This window comes from Hemitrygon akajei, chromosome 5 (genome assembly GCF_048418815.1).
Source record: "Hemitrygon akajei chromosome 5, sHemAka1.3, whole genome shotgun sequence".
NCBI lineage: Eukaryota > Metazoa > Chordata > Chondrichthyes > Myliobatiformes > Dasyatidae > Hemitrygon > Hemitrygon akajei.
Genome location: NC_133128.1, coordinates 174,249,438 through 174,276,344, shown reverse-complemented (window position 1 = coordinate 174,276,344; position 26,907 = coordinate 174,249,438). Strand labels below are relative to the sequence as shown.

General features: G+C 40.2%; 1 protein-coding gene across 2 annotated transcripts in view; it reads right to left on the bottom strand.

Moving 5' to 3' along the window:
• Positions 1–26,907, bottom strand: part of myo3b (myosin IIIB) — a 464,201-nt gene that overhangs the window by 392,504 nt on the left and 44,790 nt on the right. Inside the window, exon 7 of one of the 2 annotated variants that reach the window (XM_073047270.1) lies at positions 25,545–25,690. The exons of the other annotated variant lie outside the window; for it this stretch is intronic. Coding sequence (XP_072903371.1) covers positions 25,545–25,690 — 146 coding nt within the window. The remainder of the gene's footprint in view (positions 1–25,544; positions 25,691–26,907) is intronic. 2 annotated transcript variants of the gene reach the window in all.

Below are 26,907 nucleotides of genomic sequence, written 5' to 3'. Positions count from 1 at the left end.
TTTTCTAATACAGTGCATAAAATATGAGAAGTGGTGAAGTCTTGCTCTAAAATAAAAATTCTAGATCTATAATGCTATTTTGGTCATAAATTATACTGGCATCACATATATTTATTTTATATGCAAAATACAAACCTGATAAAGTATGTTCTTTTATGCTTACTAACACTTCTAAAAATAAATCAACAACTGCACGTCTACTGTCAGGACCAGTGACCACTTCACCAGTAACCATAGGAACAACGTCCTAACTGCTGTTGAGCACCCTGTGACATCAGCAAGATGTACAAAACAGAAATCTCACAGTCTATTGCAAGTAACACAATAAAACTGAATAAAAATCTGCAAAAAGTAAAAATCTCACTAAAGGAAATTAAAGAAAAATAAACCTGTTTGATGATTACTATGCCTGATCCTGCAGTGCATTTTCTGTAATGCCTTTTCACCCAATTATGGCAAAAAATGGTGAAACGAACACTATCCAAGAAAAAAATCTACTCCATGAGCCACACAAGCAATACTAACGTATTTTATTTCCTTAAGAATAGTATACAATTTTTAAAGATTGTATAAATCCTACTATTAATGGATGATATTCAAAGAACAAATGCAGCCTTTGATAGCCACATGACACTTCCTGCCGATGAAGTAATATTACTATTATTTAACAGACAAATGTGATTGTCTTAGTCCCTCAAAGAGCAATGATTAAAAAGGCCAGTTAATCTGTTCCAGTACAACAGTATTAGTTACATGGCTCGAAGCAGAAAATATTTTGGAGTATGCCAAGGGTACTGGTCATCTTCAGATAGTGGTGTTCAAACACTTGGGTCCACTAGGAATAAATGGGATCTACGTTTAACCTCTGAGAGTGTTGTAGCTCCTTAGAACTGCCACAAAGTGTCAGCCTGTGTCAGAACAGATTGTATGTTTAAGTTCTGGAGAGAGATTTGAAATCACATTCCTCAGATTAGCCAACAGCACTACCATTCAACCTAAACTAACACCCATTTCCTATATATACTTTATACATAAAACATAAATACAAAGAGATGGGTGTCTCGACTTCAGCAACTATTACATTTTGTCTCAGTGACTGATTTAACAGGAGAGGTTTGAGAGCATCTAGACTGTAATACATGGGGTGACCTATTGAAGCAGTGATCTCATTATATGGTTCAAAATTGTTATAAACCACTCTGAGTTTTACACTTAAAGTTCAAGACAGAATTTCAACTACTGTGTTTGAAATTATTCCACATAATCATTCCATATTATCTATTTTCAAAATTAATCATGCATTTGATTGATATATAATCATGTAATAATTCAGATTACCTGGAATACTTGATGCAGATAAAACAATAAGTTAGCTCTGTGGGAAATTGCTTGTATTTCCCATTATATTTCATTTTAAAATGTAGCTTTCAATCTTTGTGAAATGCCAAGTTGGAGTTAAAACTAACCGAATCTACATTGTATCACAGTTTTCCAATGTGAATTCTAGCTTGTCTTTTTTTTAAATCTTGGCTTTACTTGTAAATCCATAGCAAGTTACACTGTGAATTGGGGTACTTTATGTACTAAAGTTATGAAGAAACACAAACATTATTTTTGTTAATTTCAGTATGCTATGAACTACAGATAAGTATGCAAGCTCCCTAAAGCTGCACCCGTACAGTTACACTAATTGCTTATTTTGCAACATTTCAGCAGACCATGCCAAGGAACAATATGCCATATTAGGGGTAGGGATGTTAGAAAATAGGTATTATTTTGGATTACACTATTTGCGGATAGACATTTAACCCTGTTCAGATCCTGCACCCTACAAATTTTAGACCCTGAAGAATTTTTAACTTCAAAGGCAACTGCTTTTAATTTGCTTAAGAAGATTTGTGATACAGTCCAGCGATCTTATAATGAAAATTTGTATGTCATAACAAAATGTCATTGTATTAGTAAAAGGCTGAATGAACACCATCAACTGATAGTTTAAAGACAGAAATTCCAATTCGGATCCAGACTACATATCTGCATATTGATTTTTAAATCACATCAGTTTACTGTCATAGAATTGCAAAGGAATTTTTTTTATAATTTAAGGTTTTAGTCTAACAATGAAACTAGCTTCCAAATTATGAACAGCACACACTTTATTCAAAATGATGCCTTTATGCACTAGGGTACATACAGTATACTGGAGCTGTGGCATAACATTGCAGCAAAAAATTTCAGAAAGGCAAGATCTTGTGACTACACTCCAAAAGAAAGGTCACTCGAGCCTTAGTAGTCAAGCCAGCGGTGATGTGTGGAGCCGGTGCACGATCAGACAAACGGTGGAAAAGGTTAGCTTGGATGGTTTTATTGTGATCACAAGATCCTGTTGGACATTGGTAATGTAGAATACTGCAAGACCGATTCACTGAATCATTCAGGAGACTAAGGCCTGGGGAGCCGTGTAGCCTTGGTTGTGTCACGGGTCACCTGTTGGAACTGCTGGGGTCGGAGACACTGGGGTGGGCTGTGTGCCGCTGGATTCACCTGCTGGTGCTGCCCTCCAGTGTTTGCTCCTGGGAAGACAAGCTAGATTGCATTTGTCTGCAGCTGTACTTGCTGAGGGCTTGTTCTTTCAGAAACGTGGCTCCAGGATAACATCCATGCACCATTAATCTACAGGCCATGACACTCAGAGACTTGGGCTACAATTTTCTTTACTTCTTTTTTGTAACTGCCAGTTTTTCTGCTATCATAATTATATATGCTGTGTGTGACTGCTGGTACTGTATTTACCACCTTGCCACAGAGAAATGCTGTTTTGTTTGGCTGTATTCATGTGTACGGTTGAATGACAATTAAACTTGCACTTGAACTTCAAATGCACAAGCTTGGAGGCTGAGCTCCAAGCCATTGTCAATTCATTTACAGAACCACACTGGAGGATGGGCTTTATATGCTCCAATGGATAATGGCCTTACACTAACTTATCCCTGCCGTATCACACTACCCTCATAATAAAAGTCCAGAGAAAGAACTTCAAAACCTGAATCATTTCATATTTTGGAATTCATCAGTCAGTGAAGGCAGACGTCAAAAGGTAAAATTCACCATGACCTTCAATACAGCAGCACAGATACTACAATACAATCACTACAATATCCTCCGCATTTAATGGAACAATAAGCAAACTAATGCCCTTGTTCTCTCCCAAACCAACACCCCAGCACTAAGAGTCCCAAAGCAGAATAGTCTTCTCAATTACCAGGCAGGCAAAGGAAAAGTCTTACGGATGCGCTCAAATCCTGCTTAAGAAATATAACATCCGCACTGAATCCTGGGAATCTCGGGCCCATGTCTGCTTAGAGATAGAGCATCTGGGACAATTACGAGAAGAGTGCATGTGCACTGGGAATGCTGTGTAAGCCGTTGAAGGAGTGGACTAGCTTACAAATTACTCACCTGTTCCTTCATGCCCCTCATGCCCCTCCTGTGGGAGAGTCAGCAGTTCACATATTGACTGAAACGCTCAGCTGAGAATGACAAATAGTAGAATAAGAGCACGTCATCCTTGATCCTCAGGGAAGACGTGTAGAAAATTAAGTATAGGTAAAGACTCAATATCAGCCCTAGCCGCGAGATGGAACATATTTAAATAGGGTAGATGACTATGAATTATGTCTGGCATTGATATGGAAATGTGTTCCTTTATCCTTCTATTCTAGCCATTAAAGAGGGGTTTCCCTACTTTTCCCAATACACCCCCACCACCACCATCTTGTTCTATCCATTCTTCAACATCAGATTACAGCAATTACAGCCTCTTATGTCTCTACTTATTACCTTCCAGCCTGACTCTACTCCCACATTGCCCCATCTACCTTTCTTCTATCTGTTTCTACCCATCGCCCACCAGTTGTTTGCACCCAATTCCACCACTCCCTGACCCCAAATAGCCTGTCTATCCATCAATTCTTCCACATCTCATTCCACCTATGGACTTTCAGCCCCTCTTTCATGCTTTTTAATACTGGCCATCTCTTTACCACACTGTGTCCTGATGCAGGCTCCACCTGAAACACTGACCATCCCTTTGCCTGGGGACACTGCCTGACCCACTGAGTCACAGCTATTACGTCTTGCTGCAGACTGCAGCATATTCAGTTTCTTGTCTCTGGATCCCCTCATCTAAATCATCAATACAGATGTAAATATCTGTGGTCCTTGCGCTGACCATGCTGGCAGCTCACTCACTAGCCACAATCTGAAAACAACCACATACAAATTGGGAGCAGGTGCATGCCACTGGGATCTTTGAATTTGCTTCACCACCTAATGATATCACTTGGCTGTAAGAATTTATGCCTTAAGAGTATCTTAGGACTTTGCTTCCACCATCTTTGAACAATCTTCCAGAGACTCAAGAAACTCAGAGAGAAAGAAAATTACACTGCACAATAGAAGATAAAATATAGAAGCAGAAATAAATGGTCACTTATTCAAGTACATTTTGATATTCATTAAGATTTTGGCTGCTCTTCTCATTTATCAACATTTTACATGCAATCTCCAGAACCCTTGATTTCCTCTAATGTCCAACCATCCAGCATTGTTTTGAATGAACGGATGAAGTTTCCCAGTCCAGAGTAGGGAAATTCCAAAGATACACTACTGTTTGAGTGAAAAGATTTCTCATCTTTGACCTAATTGGCCTACCCCTTTCTCAAAATGATGCCACAATGTTCCAGACTTCCCAGGTAGAGGAAACATCTTCCCTACATCAAGCCTGCCTGGCCCTTAACTGATTTTGTATGTTTTGATGACAGCATTCCTTGTCCTTGAACTGTAGGGATTCCAGATTCTCAGTTAGTTAAACTCTCCTCATTCAGTAAACCCACAATCCCTAGAACCATTCTATTGAATCTTCACTGCACTCTCATAATGGCAAACATGAGTCCTTCCTTAAGACATCAAAACATCACACAATATTCTGTAAGACTGTGAGATGTTCAATCAGTTGACATCTTCTGTAACCATGCATTTCACATCTTTTAGGTCTATTATGTTTGCTTTTCATCTTGAATGTGATTCTGGAACTGTTGGATTTGCAAATTGGAAATCGTTCAGGTGCTTCAGTGCTCTGCCGTCTCCAAGAGGATTCCGCAAGGCAGAGGCAGCGTGTGCGAACCTCGTGGTGGGCAGGCTGCAGGATGGGCGTGAGTTTGACTCCATTTTGCCAATTAAAACTTCCACTGTTCACTAATTAAAGTGACAAGGGAGACTGAAACATTGAGGCGAATGTAGAAGATGAGCGCCAGCTGCCTGCCTTTTGATCATTGAGGATCGCTGTGCTGTGCTGCCAGAGAGGAGAGAGCCTACGGCTGTGCCTGGAGAATGTTGTCTAGGTATTCTGCATTTTGAATGTGGTCATGGACTATAAGATTTTTTTTCCAGATTTATAGTGTTTTTTCATTCTGTGTTTTGCACTGAAGGGGGAGGGGGAGATAGAGAAATAGATATAGAGAGAGAAAGAGAGAGAGACAGACTGTTTGCTCGAGATGGTCTTTGAGGGGAGTTCAGAAATGTGGTGGGTGTTGTCACACAGACCGTGGGTCCAGCACATGATTAAGAGATACACCCCCAAATATCCAGTTTTGGAAGAGATGAGCTCCAACAGTTATGTGCACATTGAACTGATTTCACTTTTATTTCTTTTCTTTTTCCTAATAACTGTTTGATAAGGCTGAAATTAATAAAATTTCAATTTTATGCAGTGTACGATGTTATTTCTTGCCAACTGATAACTGTGTATGGGCAGTATTTACACAGCATTTGCTCAAATCAAGGTTTCTTTAATCAGAACATCAAGCTGTTCCTGTTCCCTAAATCATACTGACCCTAGACCTATATTGTTTATGAAAGGAGGCCTTCTCACCACTGAGTCACATGGCTGTTAACAGAGGTAACTAACGAGCCAAGTTTGCATTCAACCCTGGAGAGGGGGTTACAATAATAAATGAATCTTTGAACATAGGAGCAGAATTAGGCCATTTAATCTGCTCCATTGTTTCATCATGGCTAATCCATTTCCCACTCAATTCCATTCTCCTGCCTTCTCCCTTAACCTTTCATTCTCTGACTAATCAAGAACCAATCAATCTCCATCTTAAATACACTTGGTGAGCTGGCCTCCATAGCCACCTATGGCAACGAATTCCACAGATTCACCACACTCCCCCACCACAAGAAACATCCTCGCCACATCCAATCTATCTTTGCTATTCAACATTCAATATGTTTGAATGAGATCCTCTGTCATTCTTTTAAATTCCAATAAGTAAAGGCCCAGAGCCATCAATTACTCCTCATATGTTAACCCTTTCATTCCCGGAATCATTCTCATGAACCTCCTCTGAAACCTCTCCAATGTCAGCACATCCTTTCCTAAATAAGGGGCAAAAACTGCTCAAAATACTCCAAATGAGGCCCTATTAGAGAGCCTTATAAAACCTCAGCATTACATCCTTGCTTTAGTCTTCTAGTCCTCTCAATCAATACGATGTGAACATTGCATTTGCCTTTCTCACGATTGACTCAACCTACAAATTAACCTTTAGGGAATCCTGCACGAGGACACCCAAGTCCCATTGCACCTCAGATTTTTGAATATGCTCCTTGTTTAGGAAATAGTCTATACTTTTATTCCCTTTACCAAAGTGCATGACCAAACACTTCCATTTGCCATTTCTTTGCCCATTTTTCTATCCAAGTCCTTCTGCAGACTCCCTGCTTCCTCAGCACTACCTGCACTTCCACCCATCTTCATATCATCTGCAAACTCGCCCACAAACCCATCATTTCTGTCATCCAAATCATTGGCATACAACGTAAAAAGAAGCAGTCCCAACACTGACCCCTGAGAAACATCACCAATCACAGAGAGCCAATCAGAAAATACTCCCTTTATTCTTACTCTTTGCCTCCTGCCAATCCATGCTAGTAACTATCCCATCATACCATGGGCTCTTACCTTGTTAAGCAGCCTGATGTGTGACACATTGTCAAAGGACTTCTGAAAATCCAAGTACAGAACATCCACTGATTCCCTTTTGTCTATCCTGCTTGTTATTTCCTTTTATTTCCTCAAATAATTCCAGCAGATTTGTCAGGCAAGATTTTCCCTAAAGGAAACCATGTTGACTTTGGCCTATTTATCATGTGCCTCCAAGTCCTCTGAGACCTCACCCAAAACAATCAACTCTAACATCTTCCCAACCACTGAGGTCAGGCTAACTGGCCTATAATTTCTTTTCTTCTGCCTTCCTCCCTTCTTTAAGAATAGAGTAACATTTGCAATTCTCCAGTCCTCAAGAACCACTCCAGAATCAAGTGATACTTGAAAAATCATTACTTGTCTCCACAATTTTTTCAGCTCTTTCAGGATCCTATGATATCATCTGTCTGGTTCTGGTGACTTATCTACCTTCACAAACACCTTCTCCCTAGTAATAGCAACTACACTCTCTTCTGCCCTGACACTGTCCAACATCTAGTATACTTCTAATGTCTTCCACAGTGAAGACTGATGCAAAATACTTATGCAGTCCTTTTGCCACTTCCTTGTCCCCATTGCTACCTCTCCAGCGTTGTTCTCCAGCTGTCCAATATCTACTCTCACCGCTCTTTTTCTCTTTATATATCTGAAATAACTGCTAGTATCCTCTGTGACATAGTTGGCTAGCTTAGCTTCATATTTCATCTTTTCCTTCCTTATGGCACTTTTAGTTGTCTTCTTTTGGTTTTTAATTTTCCCATTCCTCTAACTTCTCCCTAATTTTTGCTGTATTATGTGCCCTCTCTTGATCTAGCCATTGTTGCTCTACTGTCATCCTTGCTGGTGTCCCCTTCCAGTCAACTTTGGTCAGCCCCTCTCTTATCTCTGTGATTCCCTTTACTCTGATGTAATACTGACTTTGGCTTCACCCTCTCAAGTTGCAGGGTGAATTCTTTCATAATTATGATCACTGCCTCCTAAAGTTCCTTTACCTTAAGCTCCCTAATCAAATCCAGTTCATTACACTACATCCAGTGCAGAACAGCTAATCCCTGAGTGGGCTCAACCACAAGCTGCTCTAAAAAGCCATCTCATAGACATTCTAGAAAATTCCCCCTCTTGGGATCCAGACCAACCTGATTTTCCCAATCTACCTGCATGTTGAAATCCCCCACGACTATCATAACATTGCCCTTTTGACAAGCCTTTTTTATCTGTGATTGCAACTTGTAGCCCACATCCTGGTTACTATTCGGTGGCCAATAGATAACTCCCACTGGGGTCTTTTTACCCTTTCAGTTTCCTAACTCTACCCACAAGGATTCTACATCTTCCAATCCTATGTCACCTCTTTCTGAGGATATGATTTCATTTTTTACCAACAAAGCCACATCACCCTCTCTGCCACCTGCCTATCCTTTCGATACAATTTGTATCCTTGGCCATTACACTCCCAACTATAATCTTTTTTCAGCTACGACTCAGTGATGCCCACAACGTCATACATGCCAATCTCTAACTGCGCTACAAGATCATCTACTTTATTCCGTAAACTGCATGCATCCAAATGTAAAACCTTCAATCTTGTATCCAACACTTTCCACACTGAAACTCATCCTAGATGCAGTTTTGCCAAAGTCCTGGACAAATGCAGTAAGATATCCTTCTGACCGTATTCAAATTCTCTTGTTCCTCTTCATCACTGTTGCACTGGCATGTTTGCTTTCAACAACTTGTCAATAAGCACACCGAGTTCCTTTTGAAACATCAGCAGTACCCAATCTATCACCATTTAGCTATTACTAAGTGGACAACCTCACATTTTTCCACATTATATAATACTGGCCCTGTTCTTTCTATTTTCTACTGGAAAGAAGACGTTTTGTCTCCTCAGCCAAATCATTGATACGGATTGTACACAGCTGAGGCCAACTTAAATAGGCACCTCTCCCCACCTTTCTTTCCCCCCCCCCAAAAAAAGAGAAACTATATGGTGAACCAGTTCTGTAGGGATCGTCCTCTCTTCAAGCTCACTCTGTATCTTTTCAAGTCCTTTTTTGCTGCTCTAAATTTGAAGATAAACAAGGCTAGCCTGAATGTTCTTACATGTTAGCCCATATAGGTACTACTCGCTATTTAGAAAATAGCAGTTATTTTCTATACTTGCTCTTCTGTTTCTTGTTCACCATGCCAAAATGTTATCTACATTTCCATGAGCTTCTATTTTCTGCAGTATACTTCAATGTCACAACTCATCGTCTGCCTTCTGGAAATAAGGAGAGTATATCCACCAGTTCATTGCCACTCATAAAAATCTATTACATCTTCAAAAAACTTTAATAATTTGGTCAAACTTGGTTTTTCTTTCACAAAGCCATTTTCTCTGCATTATTCATAAACCTAAATGGCCTTTAGTTTATTGTTTTCTTTCTCCTTCTTGTTACAAATAAAGGAGTTGTATTCGCTCTTTTCTGGAGGGTATGTACAGTATGCCAACATCTACTGTTCAGTGCTTTTCTGAATACATGCAATGCAATATTCAGTCTCACAAGCCAGAAACATGCTCGTCAATGAAAAGGATCGTCACAGCGGTTTTATCCTGGTTATTTATTTATTGTAAAGTTATTTATTGTAAGGCCAAGTGTGGTTCAGCCTGCTAAACTGAAACCCCATAGTATTTCCTCCCTAGTCGCAATCCCATTTAACTTAACTTTATGAAGGTGCCGATACTTGGGTCCTGTTTCTGGATCTCCCTGGCATCCTCTCCAAAGTCCATGATATGAAAGGTATATGCAGTGGATTTTAAATGTTTCTGATGATTAGGCTCTTGCACAACAATAAATGTTAATTAGTTTTAAAAAGTCCACTTACCTTTTTCATTACAATCAGTAACCACATGCAATTTGTAGCCCATGCTGCAAATATGAGGGATACATGGCCCCTGAGATCAATAGATTTAGTGCCAAGACTGGTAATGGAGCTAGAGGGAATATATGCCAGTATTCAACCTCCAGCACCATCCTACTCCACAATGCATTATGCAGTTTTTGAAGTCAAGAACAAGTGAAATTCTGCAGATGCTGTAAATCCAGAGTAACTCACACAAAAAATGCTGGAGGAACTCAGCAGGTCAGGCAGCATCTGTGGAAATGAATAAACATTTGAGGTAGAGACCCTTCTTCAGGATGGAAAGAGGAAGACGCTAGAATAAAATGGTGGGGCGAGGGAAAGGAGGCTAGCTAGACAGTGATAGGCAAAGCCAAGTAAGTAGGAAAGGTAAAGGGCTGGAGAGGAAGGCATCTGACAGAAGAGAGGCACCAGGGGAGGGTGATAGGCAGATGAGAAGAGATAAGAGTCCAGAGTGTGGAACAGAAGAAAAGGTGAGGAGGAAGCATTTTTTTGTTTTACTGGAAAGAGAAATCGATATTCATGCCATCAGGTTGGAGGCTACTGAGACAGAAGCATTTGGTGTTTTTTTTATTTATGGAATGTGGGCATTGCCAGCTAAGCCAGCACTTATTGCCCATCCCTAGTTGCCCTTGAGAAGCTGGTGATAAGCTGCCTTCTTGAATTGCTGCAGGCCCTGAGGTGTAGGTACACCCACAGAGCTGTTAGGGAGGGAATTCCATGATTTTGACCCAGCAACAATGAAGTAACGGTGATATGTTCCCAAGTCAGGATGGTGAGTGACTTGGAAGGGTATTTCCAAGTAGTGATGTTGCCAGGTATCCTCTATTCTCATCCTTCTAGATGGTAGTGGTCGTGGGTCTGTAAGGAGCTGTCTTAAGAACTTTGGTGAGTTGTTGCAGTGCATCTTGTAGATAGTACACACTGCTGCAACTGTTCGTCGATGGTGGAGGGATTGGATGCTTGTGGAAGTGGTACCAATCAACTGGGCTCCCTTGTACTGGATGGTGTCAAGCTTCTTGAGTGTTGATGGAGCTGCACTCATCCCGGCGAGTGGTGAGTATTCCATTACACTCCTGACCTGGGCCTTGCAGATGGTGGACAGAATTCGGGGAATCAGGAGGTAAGTTACACGCTGCAGGATTCCTAGCCTTTGACCTGCTCTGGTAGCCACAGAGATTATATGGCTAGTCCAATTCAGTTTCCTGTCAATGGTAACCCCCAGGATGTTGATAGTAGGACATTCAGTGATGGTGATGCCACTGAATGGTAAGGAATGATGGTTAGAGCCTCTCCTGTTGGAGATGGTCATTGCCTGGCACTTGCTTGGCTCGAAGGTTACCTGCCACTTGTCAGTCCAAGACTGGATATTGTCCAGGTTCTGCTGCACTTGGGTATGAACTGCTTCACTATCTGAGGAGTCACGAATGGTGCAGAACTTCGGGCCGTCATCTGCGGACATCCCCACATTACCTTATGACAGAAGGAAGGTGATTGATGAAGCAGCTGAAGATGGCTGGGCCTAGGACATTACCCTGAGGAACTGCTGCAGTGATATCCTGAGGATGAGGATCTCCAATCACCACAACCATCTTCCTTTGTGTCAGGTATGGAGCAGAGTACTCAATGAAGTGGTCCCCTAATTTGCAATGGTCTCAGCAATGTAGAGGAGGCTGCATCAGAAGCAGAATAGACAACTCTAGCAGATTCACAGGTGAAGTGTTACCTCAGCTGGAAGGACTGTTTGGGGCCCTGAATGGAGGTTAGGGAGGAGGTGAATGGGCAGGTGTAGTACTTTGGCCTCTTGAAGTGTTAAGTGCTGGGAGGGAGACTAGTAGGGAGGGATGAATGGACATGGGAATCATGGAAGGAGCAACCCCTTCAGAAAGTGGAGGGTGGGTGGAGGTAAAGATATGTTTGGCGGTAGATCCCTTTGGAGATGGTGCAAGTTGCAGAGAATGATGTGTTAGATGTGGAGGCCCATGGTGTGGTAGGTAAGGACAAGAGGAACTCTATCAATATTAGGATGAGGTCAGAAACATATTGAATAATGCAGAGGATGCTACTGGCAGTCTATCCCTTACAACTAAAGGCTAACTGTAGTTCCGCTTATTAAAATTTAAGCCTTCCAATTATTACTAACTGATTAGAGGAAATAGTTGATCTCTGAAACACAACCTCGCCAGTATCAATTTTCTTTTAACTATATCCACTGTAATCTAAAGGTTTAAACAAGGTGCACATTTATCACATGGTAGCATCATGACGTATGAAATTCACGCATTTTTACATATAACCTGTAATGAATTATTTAACTGAACAAGAATGCTTAATATATTTACAAGATTACTCAAATATTACTGAAACATTAAATGCACAACACTCCTTCCTGTTTAGCCCTAAACTCCAACCCAATATAAAATGCATCTCAACTTATATACAGTACACTCCATAATGCAACTGCTATATAAACTTTCTCAGCACAGTAAAGTTTAAATTGTCCCATTCAGACCTGAAGACTTATTGCTATGGAGGATTTCTTACTCGTGGAATAATGTCTTTCCTGACGGTGAGGGGGTCTCTCTGTGTTGTAAGTGAGACTTGTGTCTGTGAAGCAATCACAGATTCTGGGGCCTCTTCCATGCTGGTTGTAGGAATTGACTTTGGGACTGCTGGAAGTGGTTGACAGTTCTGGATGCCTTCTTCCGGACATATTGACATCCTGAAGAGCGCTTGGCAAGCTTCACTGGACAATGTGGATCCTAATGTGTGAGTGCAGTGTCTGATGTCACCATTTCCTTTACCTTTTGGAAAGCTAACTCACGCTGCTTTGTCCATTGCCATTTCTTCCCAATCTTTAGTAATGAGCTCAAGGGGTGGAGCACAGTAGCCAGGCTTGGCAGGAACCTGTTACAGTAATTCACAAATCCTAAGAAGGACTGCAACTGTGACATGTCCTTTGGCCTTGGGGCATCCAACTGCTTGAATTTCCTCAGCACACTTGTGTAATCCTGTACGTCAACAATGTGACCATATCAAGTTCTGTGGCTTGTTGGTTGTTGTATTTCACTGTTATAAAAGTCATTTCCACAGGAGTTATCTTTTCTCCAGTAAAAATTCTTAGTTGGATATCTGCAGGCTTCAGTACAGTATCTTTGAAATGACCTTCAAACTCAGTTAGGAGACATTTCTGAATACTTTCTTCTAAGATTCCACAAACTAACCAGTCTCTCAGTGTATCATTAAGCCTGTCACTGAACCGACATCACTCAGACAATTTCTTCAATTCAGCAACATAAACTGTCATGGACTCCCCTTCCATTTGATTCCATTTATGAGATCTAAAGTGTTCTACAATCAAGAGTGGTTTCAGTTTTAAACTTTCCTGTACTACTTTCACAACATCTGTAAAGCTTATTTTGACTGGTTTGGTTGGAGCAGTTAAACTTCTAAGCAAACTGTATACCTTTAAACCCAATCCATTCAGCAAATCTGACACATGCTTCACACTCTGCTATTTAATTTCCTGCCCAATTTGCTCAGTATGCATGAGCCAATTATCCACCGTGCAATTGAATATGTATATCTGTAGCCAGCCATTTCTGCTTTTTAAAAATTTGTTATTATTGCCCAGTACTCACTACTCATGAACCTGTAAATTTTTCAGTTTTCTGCCTTGTACTACACTCAACCATATTGTCCCTTCCGAAGAACACATACTGCGCTTCTTTTAACTTGAATGTCCCTCTGCACTTCAATAGGTAGGTAGTTGTCTCAGGTTCATATAAAACTTCCTCGTCACCACTGTTATGTTTTGTAACTCCAGACCACAAGATTAATTGAAATCAAAAACACGGAGCTGAGAGTAGCATAGCTGAGTTTTATTTTAAACAGGGCATGCACTTATCCTGTGGTCATGGTCATGTCATTATATATGCAGTTTGCATATCTACATAATCTGCAATGAACTATTTAAATGAACAGGAATGCCTAATCAAACAATATATTTAGAACATTACTCAAATATTACGGAAATATTAAATGCACAACAGTTTTCTTTCTCCTAGAAGAACATTAAAAGATCGTATCTTGCTTTGACATTCTCAAGAGCAACGAAGGTCGATGATTTGTCCCTCCAATTTTCTCTTTTCCTAATAACAATTAGTTTTAAAATATATAACGCTTTTGTAACATTAACTTAGTTTGTTTTCTTTATGTTAAGTCAGAATTTAAAAATAGGCAGTTGCCATAGAAATTTGAAGTGATGGTAAACAAATAGGGATTATTGAATTTATTCTTCAAGAACTCAAACCATAATGACAAAGTGGATCACCATCATAAAGTATGTGATCAAGTGTTGCCTCATTCAATCTGTGCAGTTGCAGGACTGGTTGAATAACTTTTAAATGAGCTGATGGGCATTCAAAATCTTTAAAGAAAGCACTTCAATCAATCAAGTGACTTGACCAGGAGGCCAATTCGAAACAGTGTCACATGATTGAAACCACTTTGCCACGGGGTAATGAGCTTGAAACCTATCCTCAAAGCAGCAATAAGGTTTCATCATTGCCAATTTTTTTTACTAAAATTATGGAACTAAATGTGACTGTGAAGACTTTAATCTACACCTAACGGTTTAATAGATTAAACCCCATTGGTTTCTATTATCTTGCTAAGTGCAGCATTTATAGTCCATCTGGACCCCACCTTGTGTTAGTCAGCCTGATCTAATATGAATGTTACCTATTGTCAGAGATTTCAATGCACAATGACACAGAGACTCGACTATACTTTTAAAATGTATAAAGCCATCAATAGTGTACTGTGTTGTTTAATGACTAAAAATTAGTATAACTTTGTGTGTTTTCTCATCCTAAATTATCAGGTGATGAGGTACCATACAAATAATGGTAAATTTCGGCTGTAACCAAGCAACTTACAGTCAAACTAATTTGCACTCGGGTGACAGCATCTATCTCCTCCTCCTGACTAAACCACTAAAATAATTTGATTCTTGAAGTCATTACCTAGGTTTTAAAGAGTAGCTTCAACAGAACTAGAGGAAAAAAAGTCAAACTTGTCAAAGTTCTGAACCATTAATTTTAATCAGTTATTCACAGCAACGCTGCCAAACAAAATTTGGCCAAGCCACACAGAAAGATGATGTCAAAAGCCTGGTCAAACAGGGGATTTTAAGGAGCAGCATATGCCAGTGATATTGAACAGGATTCCGATTCAGAGTGCTGATATCATAACAGGTTGAAGGCCTTAAGATTGCTGAACTGGGAGAGGTGAGTGGGGGAAAAGGGGATGTGGGGGTGATAAGAAAGAGAGAAGTCATTAACAAATTTATACCACTTCAGATAATCAGAATCAGATTTAACATCACTGGCATATGCCATGAAATTCCGTTTTGAGGCATTACTTTTTGAAGATGTCCTCGGGATGGCCAGTTCCACAGAGCTGGCTAAGTTTGCAACTTTCTGCAGCTTTTTCCAATCCCGTGCAGCAGCCCCTCCACATCAGATGGTGATGCAACTAGTTAGAAGTCTTTGGTGACATTAAAAGTCTCTTCAAATTCCTAATGATATATAGCCGTTGTCATGCCTTCTTTGTAATTACATCAATATGTTGGGCCCAGGATGTATTTTCAGTGATGTTGACACTAGGGAACTTGACACTGCTCACCCTTTCCACTGCAGGGACCTCGATGAGAACTGGTGTGTCCTCCCTCGATTTCCTCTTCCTGAAGTCCACAATCAATCCCTTGGTGTTACTGAAATTGAGTGCAAGGCTGTTGTTATGATACCACCCAGCCAGCTGATCTATCTCACTCCTGTATGCCTCCTCATCACCATCTGAAATTCTGCCAACAATAGTGGTGTCATTGGCAAATTTATAGAAGGTGTTTTTGAGCTGTGTCAAACTACCCAATCTTCGGTGCTGAGAGTAGGGCAGTGGGCTAAACAATGAAGTGTGCAATGTTGATTGTCAGCGAGGAGGAGATGTTATCTCCAATCGATACTTATTTTGGTCTCGTGATGAGGAAGTCAAGGATCCAGTTACAGAGGGAGTTACAAAAGCCCAGATTTTGGAGCTTAATTAATTAATAATGAAGGCATGATTGTGTTGAATTCTGAGTTGTAATTAACAGCAGCCTGATGTACAGTAGCTAGTGCTATTGTCCAGGTGATACAAGGCCAAGTGGAGGGCCAGGGAGATTACATCCACTGTAGACTTATTGTTGCGATAAGCAAATTGCTGAAGCTCCAGGCCCTTGGTTAGGTAGGAGATGATTCTGGCCATGAGTAACCTCTCAAAGCTCTCCATCACAACTGACATGAGTGCAGCTCACCTTGCTCCTCTTCCGCACTGGTTTGAATGTCACCCTTTTGAAGCTGGTGGGAACCTCTGACTACAACAGTAAGAGATTGAAGATGACATCCAGGTACACCATTAGGATCTGACGCCTTGCGAGGGTTCACCCTCATGAAAGATGTTCTGACATGGGCCTCCAAGACAAAAGTCACAGAATCACCAGATGCTGCAGGGATTCACACAGGTGTAGCTGTATATTCCTTTACAAAGTGTGCATAAAAGGCATTGAGCACATTTGGGAGTGAAGCATCACAACCATTTATGGTTTCACCTTGCAGAAAGTAATAGCCTGCAAATCTTGCCAGAGCTGATAGCATCTGATTCCTTCTCAAACTTCAGTCGGAATTGTTTTCTCACTCTTAAAATAGCCCTCCATAGGTCATACCTGGATTCCTTATACATTTTGGATCACCAGCCTTGAAAGCCAAAGATCTAGCCCTCAGCAGACTGTGAATCTCCTGGTTCATCTATGGCTTTTGGTTTAGGTGTGTCCAGTATGTTCTCAAAGGCACACAGACATCGACAAAGTCAATGACAACTTTGGCATATTCAATTAGATACAAAAATAAAACCCTGAATATTTTCCAGTCCACTGACTCAAAGCAGTCCTGTGAGTGCTTCTCTGCCTCACTTGACTATATCTTGTTGGTCTTCACTACTGGTTTCTACAGTCTTCAGTCTTTGTCTACACAGTGGGAGTAGAAGTACAGCCAGGTGACTGGACTTTCCAAAGCACGGGCATGAGGTGGTGGCGTGGTAAGCATTCCTGATGGTGTGTAACAGTGGTCAAGTGTGTTGGCGCCTCTGGTTCCACAGGTGATAAGTTGGTGGTAGTTGTTCAGAGACTTCTTCATGCTGGCTTGGTTGCATTCCCCCTCAATGATAAGATGTGCTGTTTTCTGTCTGCGGGCTCTTGATGCTCAGCTCTTCCAATGCCTGCCTGATGTTGGCCAGAAGTGGAATGTACACTGTTACCAGGATGATGGCGGAAAACTCTCTCAGAAGAATAAATGGACGGCATTTGGCCTTGGATCATCTGGACTCATAATCAAGATGCGTTTATTGACTACAGCTCAATGTTTAACAGCATCATTCCTACAGTTCTAAACAAAAAGCTCCAGAACCCGGGCCTCTGTACTACTCTTTGCAACTAGATCCTCGAATTCCTAACCTGAAGACCACAATCTGTGTGATTAGGAAATAACACCTCCACCTCGCTAACAATCAACACTGGTGCACGTCAGGGATGTGCGCTTAGCCCACTGCTCTGTTCTCCCTAAACCCATGTCTTTGTGGCTAGGCAAGGGTCAAATGCGATCTATAAGTTTGATGACAATACAACCATCATTGGCAGAATCTCAGATGGAGATGAGAGGGCGTACAGGAGTGAGATATACCAGCTAGTTGAGTGGTGTCACAGCAATAAACTACACTCATTGTCAGCAAGACCAAAGAGCTGATTGTAGGCTTCAGAAAGAGTAAGACGAGGGAAGACCCAGCAATCCTCATAGAGGGATCAAAAATGGAAAGAGTGAGAAATTTCAAGTTCCTGGGTATCAGTATCTCTGAGGTCCTAACCTGGACCCAGCATGTCGATGCAGCTATAAAGAAGGCAAGACGTCAGCTATATTTCATTAGGAGTTTGAGGAGATTTGGTATGTAACCAAAAACACTTGCAAATTTTTACAGGTGCATCAGGGAGAACATTCTAACTGGCCATATATCACCATCTGGCATGTGGGTGCTACTGCACAGGTTCAAAGTAAGCTGCAGATAGTTGTAAAATTAGTCAGTTCCATCGTGGGCACTAGCCTCTGTGGTAACCAGGACATCTTCAAGAAGCAGTGCTTCAAAAAGGGGGCGTCCATCATTAAAGATCCTCATCACCCAGGACATGCCCTCTTCTCGTTGCTATCATCAGGGTAGAGGTACAGAAGCCTGAAGGCACACCCAGCGATTCAGGAACAACTTCTTTCCCTCTGCCTCCCAATTTCTGAGTGGACACTGAACCTATAAATACTACCTCACTACTTTTTTAATTTCTATTTTTTGCACTACTTATTTAACAATTTTATATATACACACGCGCAAAAAAAGGGACGGCTGAATCCTGGGCTGGGCATCCTGCTTACTGAAGGAAGGTGAAGCATCTTCCATAGCCTCTCCTTTCCAGATGTAGTGGTCACCACAGGACCAGTGTTTGGGTTACCGTGTAGGAGGTCACTCACCTACGGTCTCTCCTACACTACTGTGCCCATAGCAACACCTTCGTGGCGTCACTGTTCTTACTGAGTTTGCTATGTCATGGCGGGACTGAGTATCCAGTGGTATAACTGGGCTCATCAGCCTTTGCTGGCAGCCAGCTTAGGAGCAGGACAACTTAGATTCCAAACCCGGGTAGATAGGGCTCACCATGCAGTCTGTCTAGGGGAAGGAAAACTCCGGTACTCAACCTACATCCTCGCAGTGGCTGCAGCCATCGCAGCTCACTGTGCCATTGTGGAACATCCCCGGGCCTAAAGAGTGGAGTCGGTCGGCGCGCACCAAATCTCACTATAAAGCTACACAGCACAGGCAGGAAGAAAAGTCCTACGGTGTTGGAGAAGGGGGCGAAACAACTGGTCTTAGATGACACTGGAAGTCACAGTCTCAACTCTGCCTGCAGGCGGCTCAGACCCATGGTCCGTCTGTCTGTTGACTCGAGGCAGCCCTCCGAGTGACCAAGCTGCCCTCTTCGGGATTAGCTCAGCTTGCTCCAGATGGAGACGGGCCTAGAAAAGGAGGTTCAAAAAACAAAAAAGCTTGCCTCACCAACATTTTGTTGGTTCGTCGCGGCCAACGGGCATCTCACTCAAGCAGTATGAAAAAGGAATATAAATCAAAGTCAACATATCTCAAAATCGTGTACTGGAACGTACGCACAATGCAGGACTCTACAGAAGGTAACCGGGCCCAAAGCCACTCAGTGCTTGTGTCACGAGAACTAACTCGGCTGGACATTAACGTTGCTGCTATAAGTGAACTACGTTTTGCTGATCAAAGATCTTTGATAGTCCATGGTGCAGGCTACACTCTCTCTGGTCAACCAGAAGCAGCAGTGAGAACAGACTCTCAGGAGTGGGCTTCAGGATCAAAAACACCGTCATCAGTAAGCTTCAAAGCCTAATGGTCAGACACTCAGATCGACTTCTGCCCCTGTAATTCCTGCTACAAGACAACCAACCTGTCACCCTTGCAAGTGTCTATGACCCCATGCTGCAATCAGACCCGGGGCGTTCTATGGGGAGCTGAGGTCCCTCCTGCTGGAAACATACGAGGCAGACAAGATCATTGTCCTGGGCAATTTCAGTGCCAGAGTGGGCAGAGATGTCGAGGCCAGGTCATCATGGTGTCGGAAACTGCAACTACAACAGGAGGATGCTCCTGGAGCTCTGCACCGAACTTGGCATGGCTGTAACAAATGCGCTATTTCAACAGAAAGCCAGGTTCAAGGTGACCTGGAGACAACCCCGATCCAAACACTGGCACCACCTGCACTGCATCCTGGTGCGCCAAAAGGACGTGTTGGATGTTTTACACAACCAGGGTCACGCTGAGTCCAGACTGTTATATAGATCACAGGCTAGTCAGGGCGAAAATCAGACTGGCCATCAAGCCAGCAATAAGGAAATGGTCAGAGAAACTCCAGGTGGATAAGCTCTTCGGCCTCCAAGATGTATACATACAGCACCTATAAAAAATATTCACCCTGCCCCCACCACAGAAGTTTTCACGTTTTATTATTTTACAATATTGCATCACGGAGGATTTAAATTGGCCTTTTTTGACACTGATTAACAGAACAAGACACTTCCGTCTCAGAGTGAAAACATATCTCTACAAAGTGATCTCAATTAGTTACAAAAATAAAACACAAAATTGATTGTTAAGTATTCATCCCCTTTAATACAATGCACCAAAGCATCACTGGTGCAGCCAGTTGGTTTTAGAAGTCACATAATTAGTTAAATTGAGATCACCAGTGTGCAGTCAAAGTGTTTCAATTGATTGTTGTAAAAATACACCTCTATCTGGAAGGTCCAACTGCTAGTTAGTCAGTATCTTGGCAAAAACTACATCATGAAGGCAAAAGAACACTCCAACCAACTCCATGAAAAGGTTATTGAAAAGCTTGTCAGGAGATGGTTACAAGAAAATTTCCAAGTCACTGGATATCTCCTCGAGTAAAGGTTAAGTCAATCATTAAGAAATGGAAAGAATATGGCACAGCTGTAAATTTGCCTACAGCAAGCTGTCCTCAAAAACTGAGTAACCATGCAAGAAGTAACCTATGACAACTCTGGAGGAGTTACAAACTTCAGTGGCTGAGATGGGAGACTGTGCAAACAACAACTGTTGCCTGGGAGAGTGGTAAAGAGAAAGACAAACTCACTGTTGAAAAAAAACACGTGAAATCTAGTCTAGAGTTTGCCAATAGGCATGTGTGAGACTCTGAGGTCAGTTGGAAGAAAGTTCTATGGTCTGATGAAACCAAAATTGAGCTTTTTAGCTGTCAGACTAAATGCTATACTGCACATCAACAAAAACACACCATCCCTATCATGAAGGATGGTGGTGGCTGCATCATGCTGTGAGGATGCTTCACTACAGCAGGCCCTGGAAGGCTTGTGGAGGATAAAGTGAATGCAGCAAAAGACAGGAGGAAAATCCTGGAGGAAAACTTGATGCAGTTTGCAAGAGAACTGCGACTTGGGAAAAGATTTGTTTTCCAGCAAGTCAATGATCCCAAGCATAAAGCCAAAAGCTACATAGGAATTGCTCAAAAACAAGAAAGTTAATGTGCTGGAGTTGCCAAATCATCAGAGTCCAGACCTCAATCCAATTGAGACTTCGTGGCTGGACTTGAAAAGGGCTATTCATTCACAATCCCCATGCAATCTGACAGAGCTTGAGTAGTTTTGAAAAGAAAAATGGGGGAAAATTGCAGTGCTCAATTGTGCAAAGCTGATACAGACCTATCCACACAGACTGCCAAAAGTGTATCTACTAGATATTGACTTGGAATGGGTGAATACTTATGCCATCAATTATTTTGGTTTTATATTGGTAATTAATTCAGATCACTTTGTAGATATCTGTTTTCACTTTGACACATAACAGCCTTTCTCTGTTGATCACTGTCAAAAAAGCCAAGTTAAATCCATTGTGATTCAATGTTGTAAAACAATAAACATGAAAACTTGCAAAGAGGATGAATACTTTTTATAGGCACTGTATATATTCATGCTATAAGTTTTTCCTCTGTTATTATGTATTGCATGGTACTGCTGCTGCAAAGTCAACAAATTTCACCACATATACTCGTGATATTAAATCTGATTCTGATAGATATTGTGGGTCAGGTGAGCAGGGCTGAGACAGAGCTGTCACATCTGTGACCCGTGATGAGTTAATCATGAAGCATTCTCCAGCTACTCCACCTTTAAAAGAATCATCTGACCTGTCTTTACAGTGAACTGTGAAGCCCCAGGGCTGCAGCCCGGCATCCAAAATAGCGGGGATGAGCCATGCGTTGATAAAGCAACGTACACAGCAGTCTCTGATGTCCGTCTGATACTGCAATCTTGTTCTGAGGACTTCAATTTTCTAGACCATACATACATCAGCAAGATAGTTGAGAGTGGGGGGTCTGAGGCCTCTGCATTTTAATCATACCCACAAACCCGCCCGCATTCTTCACTTCCATTTTCTTAAAGGGGATCTGAGTTTGCCGTCCAGGTTCCACCAATTGTGAGGATCAGTAGATTTTTTAAAAAACATTAAAATGTTGTTGCATACTGAAGTTCCAACAGCTGTGACTGTGGATTTCAGCTGTAGTCGGCCTAAACAGAAATATTTGATGATTCCCATCAGAGCTGCATGCAAAGAGTCCTTACTTACCAGCGTTATCTTCTCTAGATAAGATGATAATATGCACAGATTTCACTGAAAAGTCACTCTAGATAGCTTTTGGTTGCAGATGTTTGAGTAGCATTTATATAACAGTGCAAATTACACTTCTGACAATTAAATCAATTATAAGCAACTTGGCACATCTGATTGGATCAAGATTGCTGGCTTCAGAGAGACTGCAAAAGGCATTAATAGAATCTAGTCAGAAACACTATTCCAAGCTTTGTCAGCCTTCTCAATTTGCACCTGAACGTCCAAAACTACACAGCATTTATCAAAACAAACTCAGCCCTTTTCTGAAAATAAATATTGAGTCTCCCTATGTTCAAGAGGAATCCAATGAAAATGTAATGTGAGTGCAGCTTTAGAAATCATAATTATATCAAAAATGTATTTGCGCCTCTCTATTTTTCTTACATTAAAATAATCAGAAATTGATTGATATTTTGATTTCAAGTTCTGGACAAGAAAATATAATGAACATTAGCGTGCCATATATAATGCTACAGATATTAGTTAAATGCCATGCCATAAAATGCAGCTCTTCATGCACAATACTGAATACCTCTACAGGAGGAAAAACTTTACCCTCATATTAATTTACCATTTTGTAACATTACATTGCTAGAATGAAGTTAGCTTTAAACACCAGCAGTCTTCCTAAGAATATATACATAAACCTTTAAAGATGTTCGCCACAGTGCCATAATCTTCACTTATCTGTGTTTTTTTAATTCAAGAAAAATAATCTAGCATTGTAAACAGATGCTGAAAGGGTCAAGGGATTAAACCCCAAATTATCAACAGTGACAGACCACCATCCTTTTACAATTCAGCCCCTTCTGTTGGGGATCTGAAAATATATTTCAGACAGATGACATGTTAACAGAATCATTTCATGGTTCAGTGTTTTCTCAGTATGATTTATCTCCAACTGCAGGTATTGGAGGTCCCTATTCAGGAGATTTATGAGTACCGTCCAAGAATCTATTTTAATAAAGCACAGGGAGAAACAACACGTTACTGTCTGGACCAAAAATGGATATCTGGTCTCTCTTCCTACACCAAGATCAAAATTGATTTTTCTTAACCTATTAGCTCAATTCAAATATAAATGTTAACTAAAAAAAAAGCTTTGAATATCTTTATCAATTCCTCTACAAACTTTTGATTTAGACCTAACAAAATTTAAGAGAACATTGATTGAAATATCGATGAACATACATTTTAAATTAGTTCCTTTCACAATGTTCTGACATTTTTTGCTCTTCGATTTTTTTTGAAGTAATTTGGATTTCAAATATTTAACATCATTATACTGCAAATCTGTATTCCCTTCTCTAACTATAATTCTTATGCTCTATTTAACACAAGTATAGAAGAAACAAGCTTAAGTACCACTGAATATCATTTTTCTCACACCACATCATGTTCAATTCTAGGTTCTGGGTACGGTGGATGGAGATAACATTGTAATGCACAGACACTGTTAAGCAGTTAAAATAAGAATCAGAGCTAATCAGAAATGCAAATTAAAACCAAAAGGACCACTGATAATAACTCTATGATGGTGGTGATTAAGGTCAAGTCTTGCATTATTGCAGCATTTAAATTCTCATCAGCAATAAATAGCCACGAGGAGAAAGAAATGCAATGAAGAACAAATTATTTGCAACGTGCAATGATTTAGTTTTTGGCATGAAGCAATCCTTGACAGTTCAGTTTTTCATGCTTTATCAATCACCTTCTCTATTAAAATATGAAGCAAAATGAGTTGCTACTTAGTTGTCCAATTGTCAATCACCTCATGTTATGTGCAAAGTGAAAACTCATGTAATAATTGAAGTAAGTAAATGATGGAAACAAACTCTAGTTCCTGAGATAATTTCACTAAACCCATTTCCCCTTCATTGCCAATATTGTTCTCGATACTTCTAAATAGAAAATACATGAAATGCAGTCTATAATTTAGTAAAAAGTTGACAAACAATTGAATCAAAAACTGAAATCCACATAGTTTGATATTTCAGATACTGGAATATCTGTACATGTAATAAAAGCTTGTAAAACAAAGAGTACAAATATAAAAACAAATTCTTATCCAATCTGAAGTCTAGAGTGACCACTTTAGAGACAGTTTTCACTCAATGATATATTTGCACTCTTAAATATAACTTTTATTCTGCATGGAATATACATACTTAAACATCAGTCACGAGACAATATTCACAAAGCCTGGAGGAAAATACTTCAGCATTATCTTTGTTATATTATCTACAGGTATTTAATTTTAACTACACAAAACATTTAATGAACCTGTCTATTTTGCAGATCCAGTAAATTAATTATTTTTCATCATTATAAGATTTTCAATTCATTTTTGTAAACTGTCTTTTTTGTATTAATTTTTTGGCTCATTAATTCCTCTCCTCTTTCTTTCATTTGATTGTCAATGCTGCCACCTGGACCACGTTTCGTTTTTCAGACAAAGGATAGTGGGGGGCTGGACTAGCTGCAGTCTGCAGCACAGGCAGACAGCACACTCTGAGATAAACAGCTGTACATCTATGATGTACAAGTGATCATATAGCTTTTGTTCTTTTTGGGTGATGAAAGCTTGTGAAATGGTACACTTGGAAGATCTATAATAGCACAAGTCACAGATTCACCAGATAGGAAGTATCCGGAGCCACTGAGTTATGATGAACTGGCTTATGGAAATATAAGTTAGGCATATTCTCCCATACATTAAATATTTTTCAAGCTACCAATATAATAAAAATGTTCTATGGTACTCATTAATGACCAGATAAATGATAATTTATTTACGGGCAGTGCGGGTAATTATTTGATTAAATGAGAGAATTAAAGCAGGTATACATAGAGCAATACAATAAGGGTTTCTATGGAAAACAGGTGCTACTGAGAGAGAAATTAGCTTACGAACAGTTGACAGGAATGAAACCCTTATGTAATCCAGGAGCTGCCTGTATGTTAGTAGGAAAGTTATTGTGCAACTCAAAGCCATTTGTCAAAAAGCAGCCAATGGCTCCATATATAAAATGAAAATATGTAAACGCTTCAATGTTTTCCAGCAAATACTTCCCAGATCTTCATATTGGTCAATTACCCAGATCAGTAACTTTCTTATATTTCAAAGTTAGAATACATTTCCAATCTTTACACAAAGGATCGTTTCTTTTTCATCTGTAATCATGAACTAGAACTAAGCCAAGAGAGCCATCTAGTGACATACCTTGGAATCTTAAAGAGTGCTTTCACAGGATGCAGATCAGACAAAGGTGGCTCGCCATCACCCAGTTCAATTGCTGTGATGCCTAAAGACCAGATGTCGCATCGGGTATCATACGAGTAGTCAAACTGTTGTTCACAAGCAATGACCTATCAATTAGTAATATATTAAACCACCAGTTTATTCATAATTGCATTGGTAACTACACTTCCATTTATTTTGTTCTTCATCAATTATGTGAAGGAAGCAAACTCAAACTGGTATAGTAATTGTCAGGCACAGGTCACTGTCATTTATCTACAGCATAACATTAATTATTACGCTGTCAAATAGCACATATGCAAATTATTTTAAAAATGATTAGCATTCATTCTTTGTTAAACACACAAGTCCTTGCAGCATATAATAATTACTGCCATAAGCCATATATTTTCATATTGCAAAATTATACTCCAAAATACTTTAAATTGTAACTACTGTACATTTATTAATAATATTCATTCTTAAGTGTACTTTAAGGCATCTTGGCTTTGTGCACATTCATAAAACAAATTCTTGGTCTTTTTTGTTAATCTGGGAATCAAATATATAAATATTGTCTTCAGTTTAAAATCTTTTACATTCAATTCTCCAAAGTTCATTTCTTAAGCTTTCATTGACAGATGAAAAGGATCATATGAGATTTGCCCTAATGATATGCAAAATTATTATAGCCAAATGAGAAATCTGCATTTTTTAAAAAAATATAGTCTTCTCAAAACATCAGTGAATTCCACTGTTCAAGATCAAGAACAATCAGTATTTTAGAAGATATAGTTGCAAAATCATGAATTATATATGCCATCATTCATCTCAATTAAAAGAGAAAACAATGAATTACCCAATTTACTTGTTTAAAATTAACACTTATGAACTTCCAATTTAGAACCAGCACTTCACAATATTTAATAAAAGCAATTTATATTGATAGCTAAAGGAAATAAATCTATGCAAGCTGTATTTTTTGTTGTGACAGTGTGCAAGGAAAGACAGCTGGGGCTGCAAGGAGAATGGAAATGTACAATGCCACAGACCAATAAAATATCACATGATCAAATCTGCATGCAGCAACAGCAACAGTATGCGAGAATCATACCCTTCAGTGCTTCCCAGCAGTAAAATGCTGGCCTTGAGTCAGAGTCAGTGGAAAGGGGATCTGATTTGCTTTGGCATGGTGGATGCCAGCTAATCCACCAGAGACACATTTTGAAGTGGAAATTCCAGCACCCACTGCCACATGGAAGAGAAGGTGAGCAGAAAGGGGGCAAAGGGTATATTTTCTGATGTACTTTTTTAAAAAAAAATATGCATGTTTTTAAGAGCACAG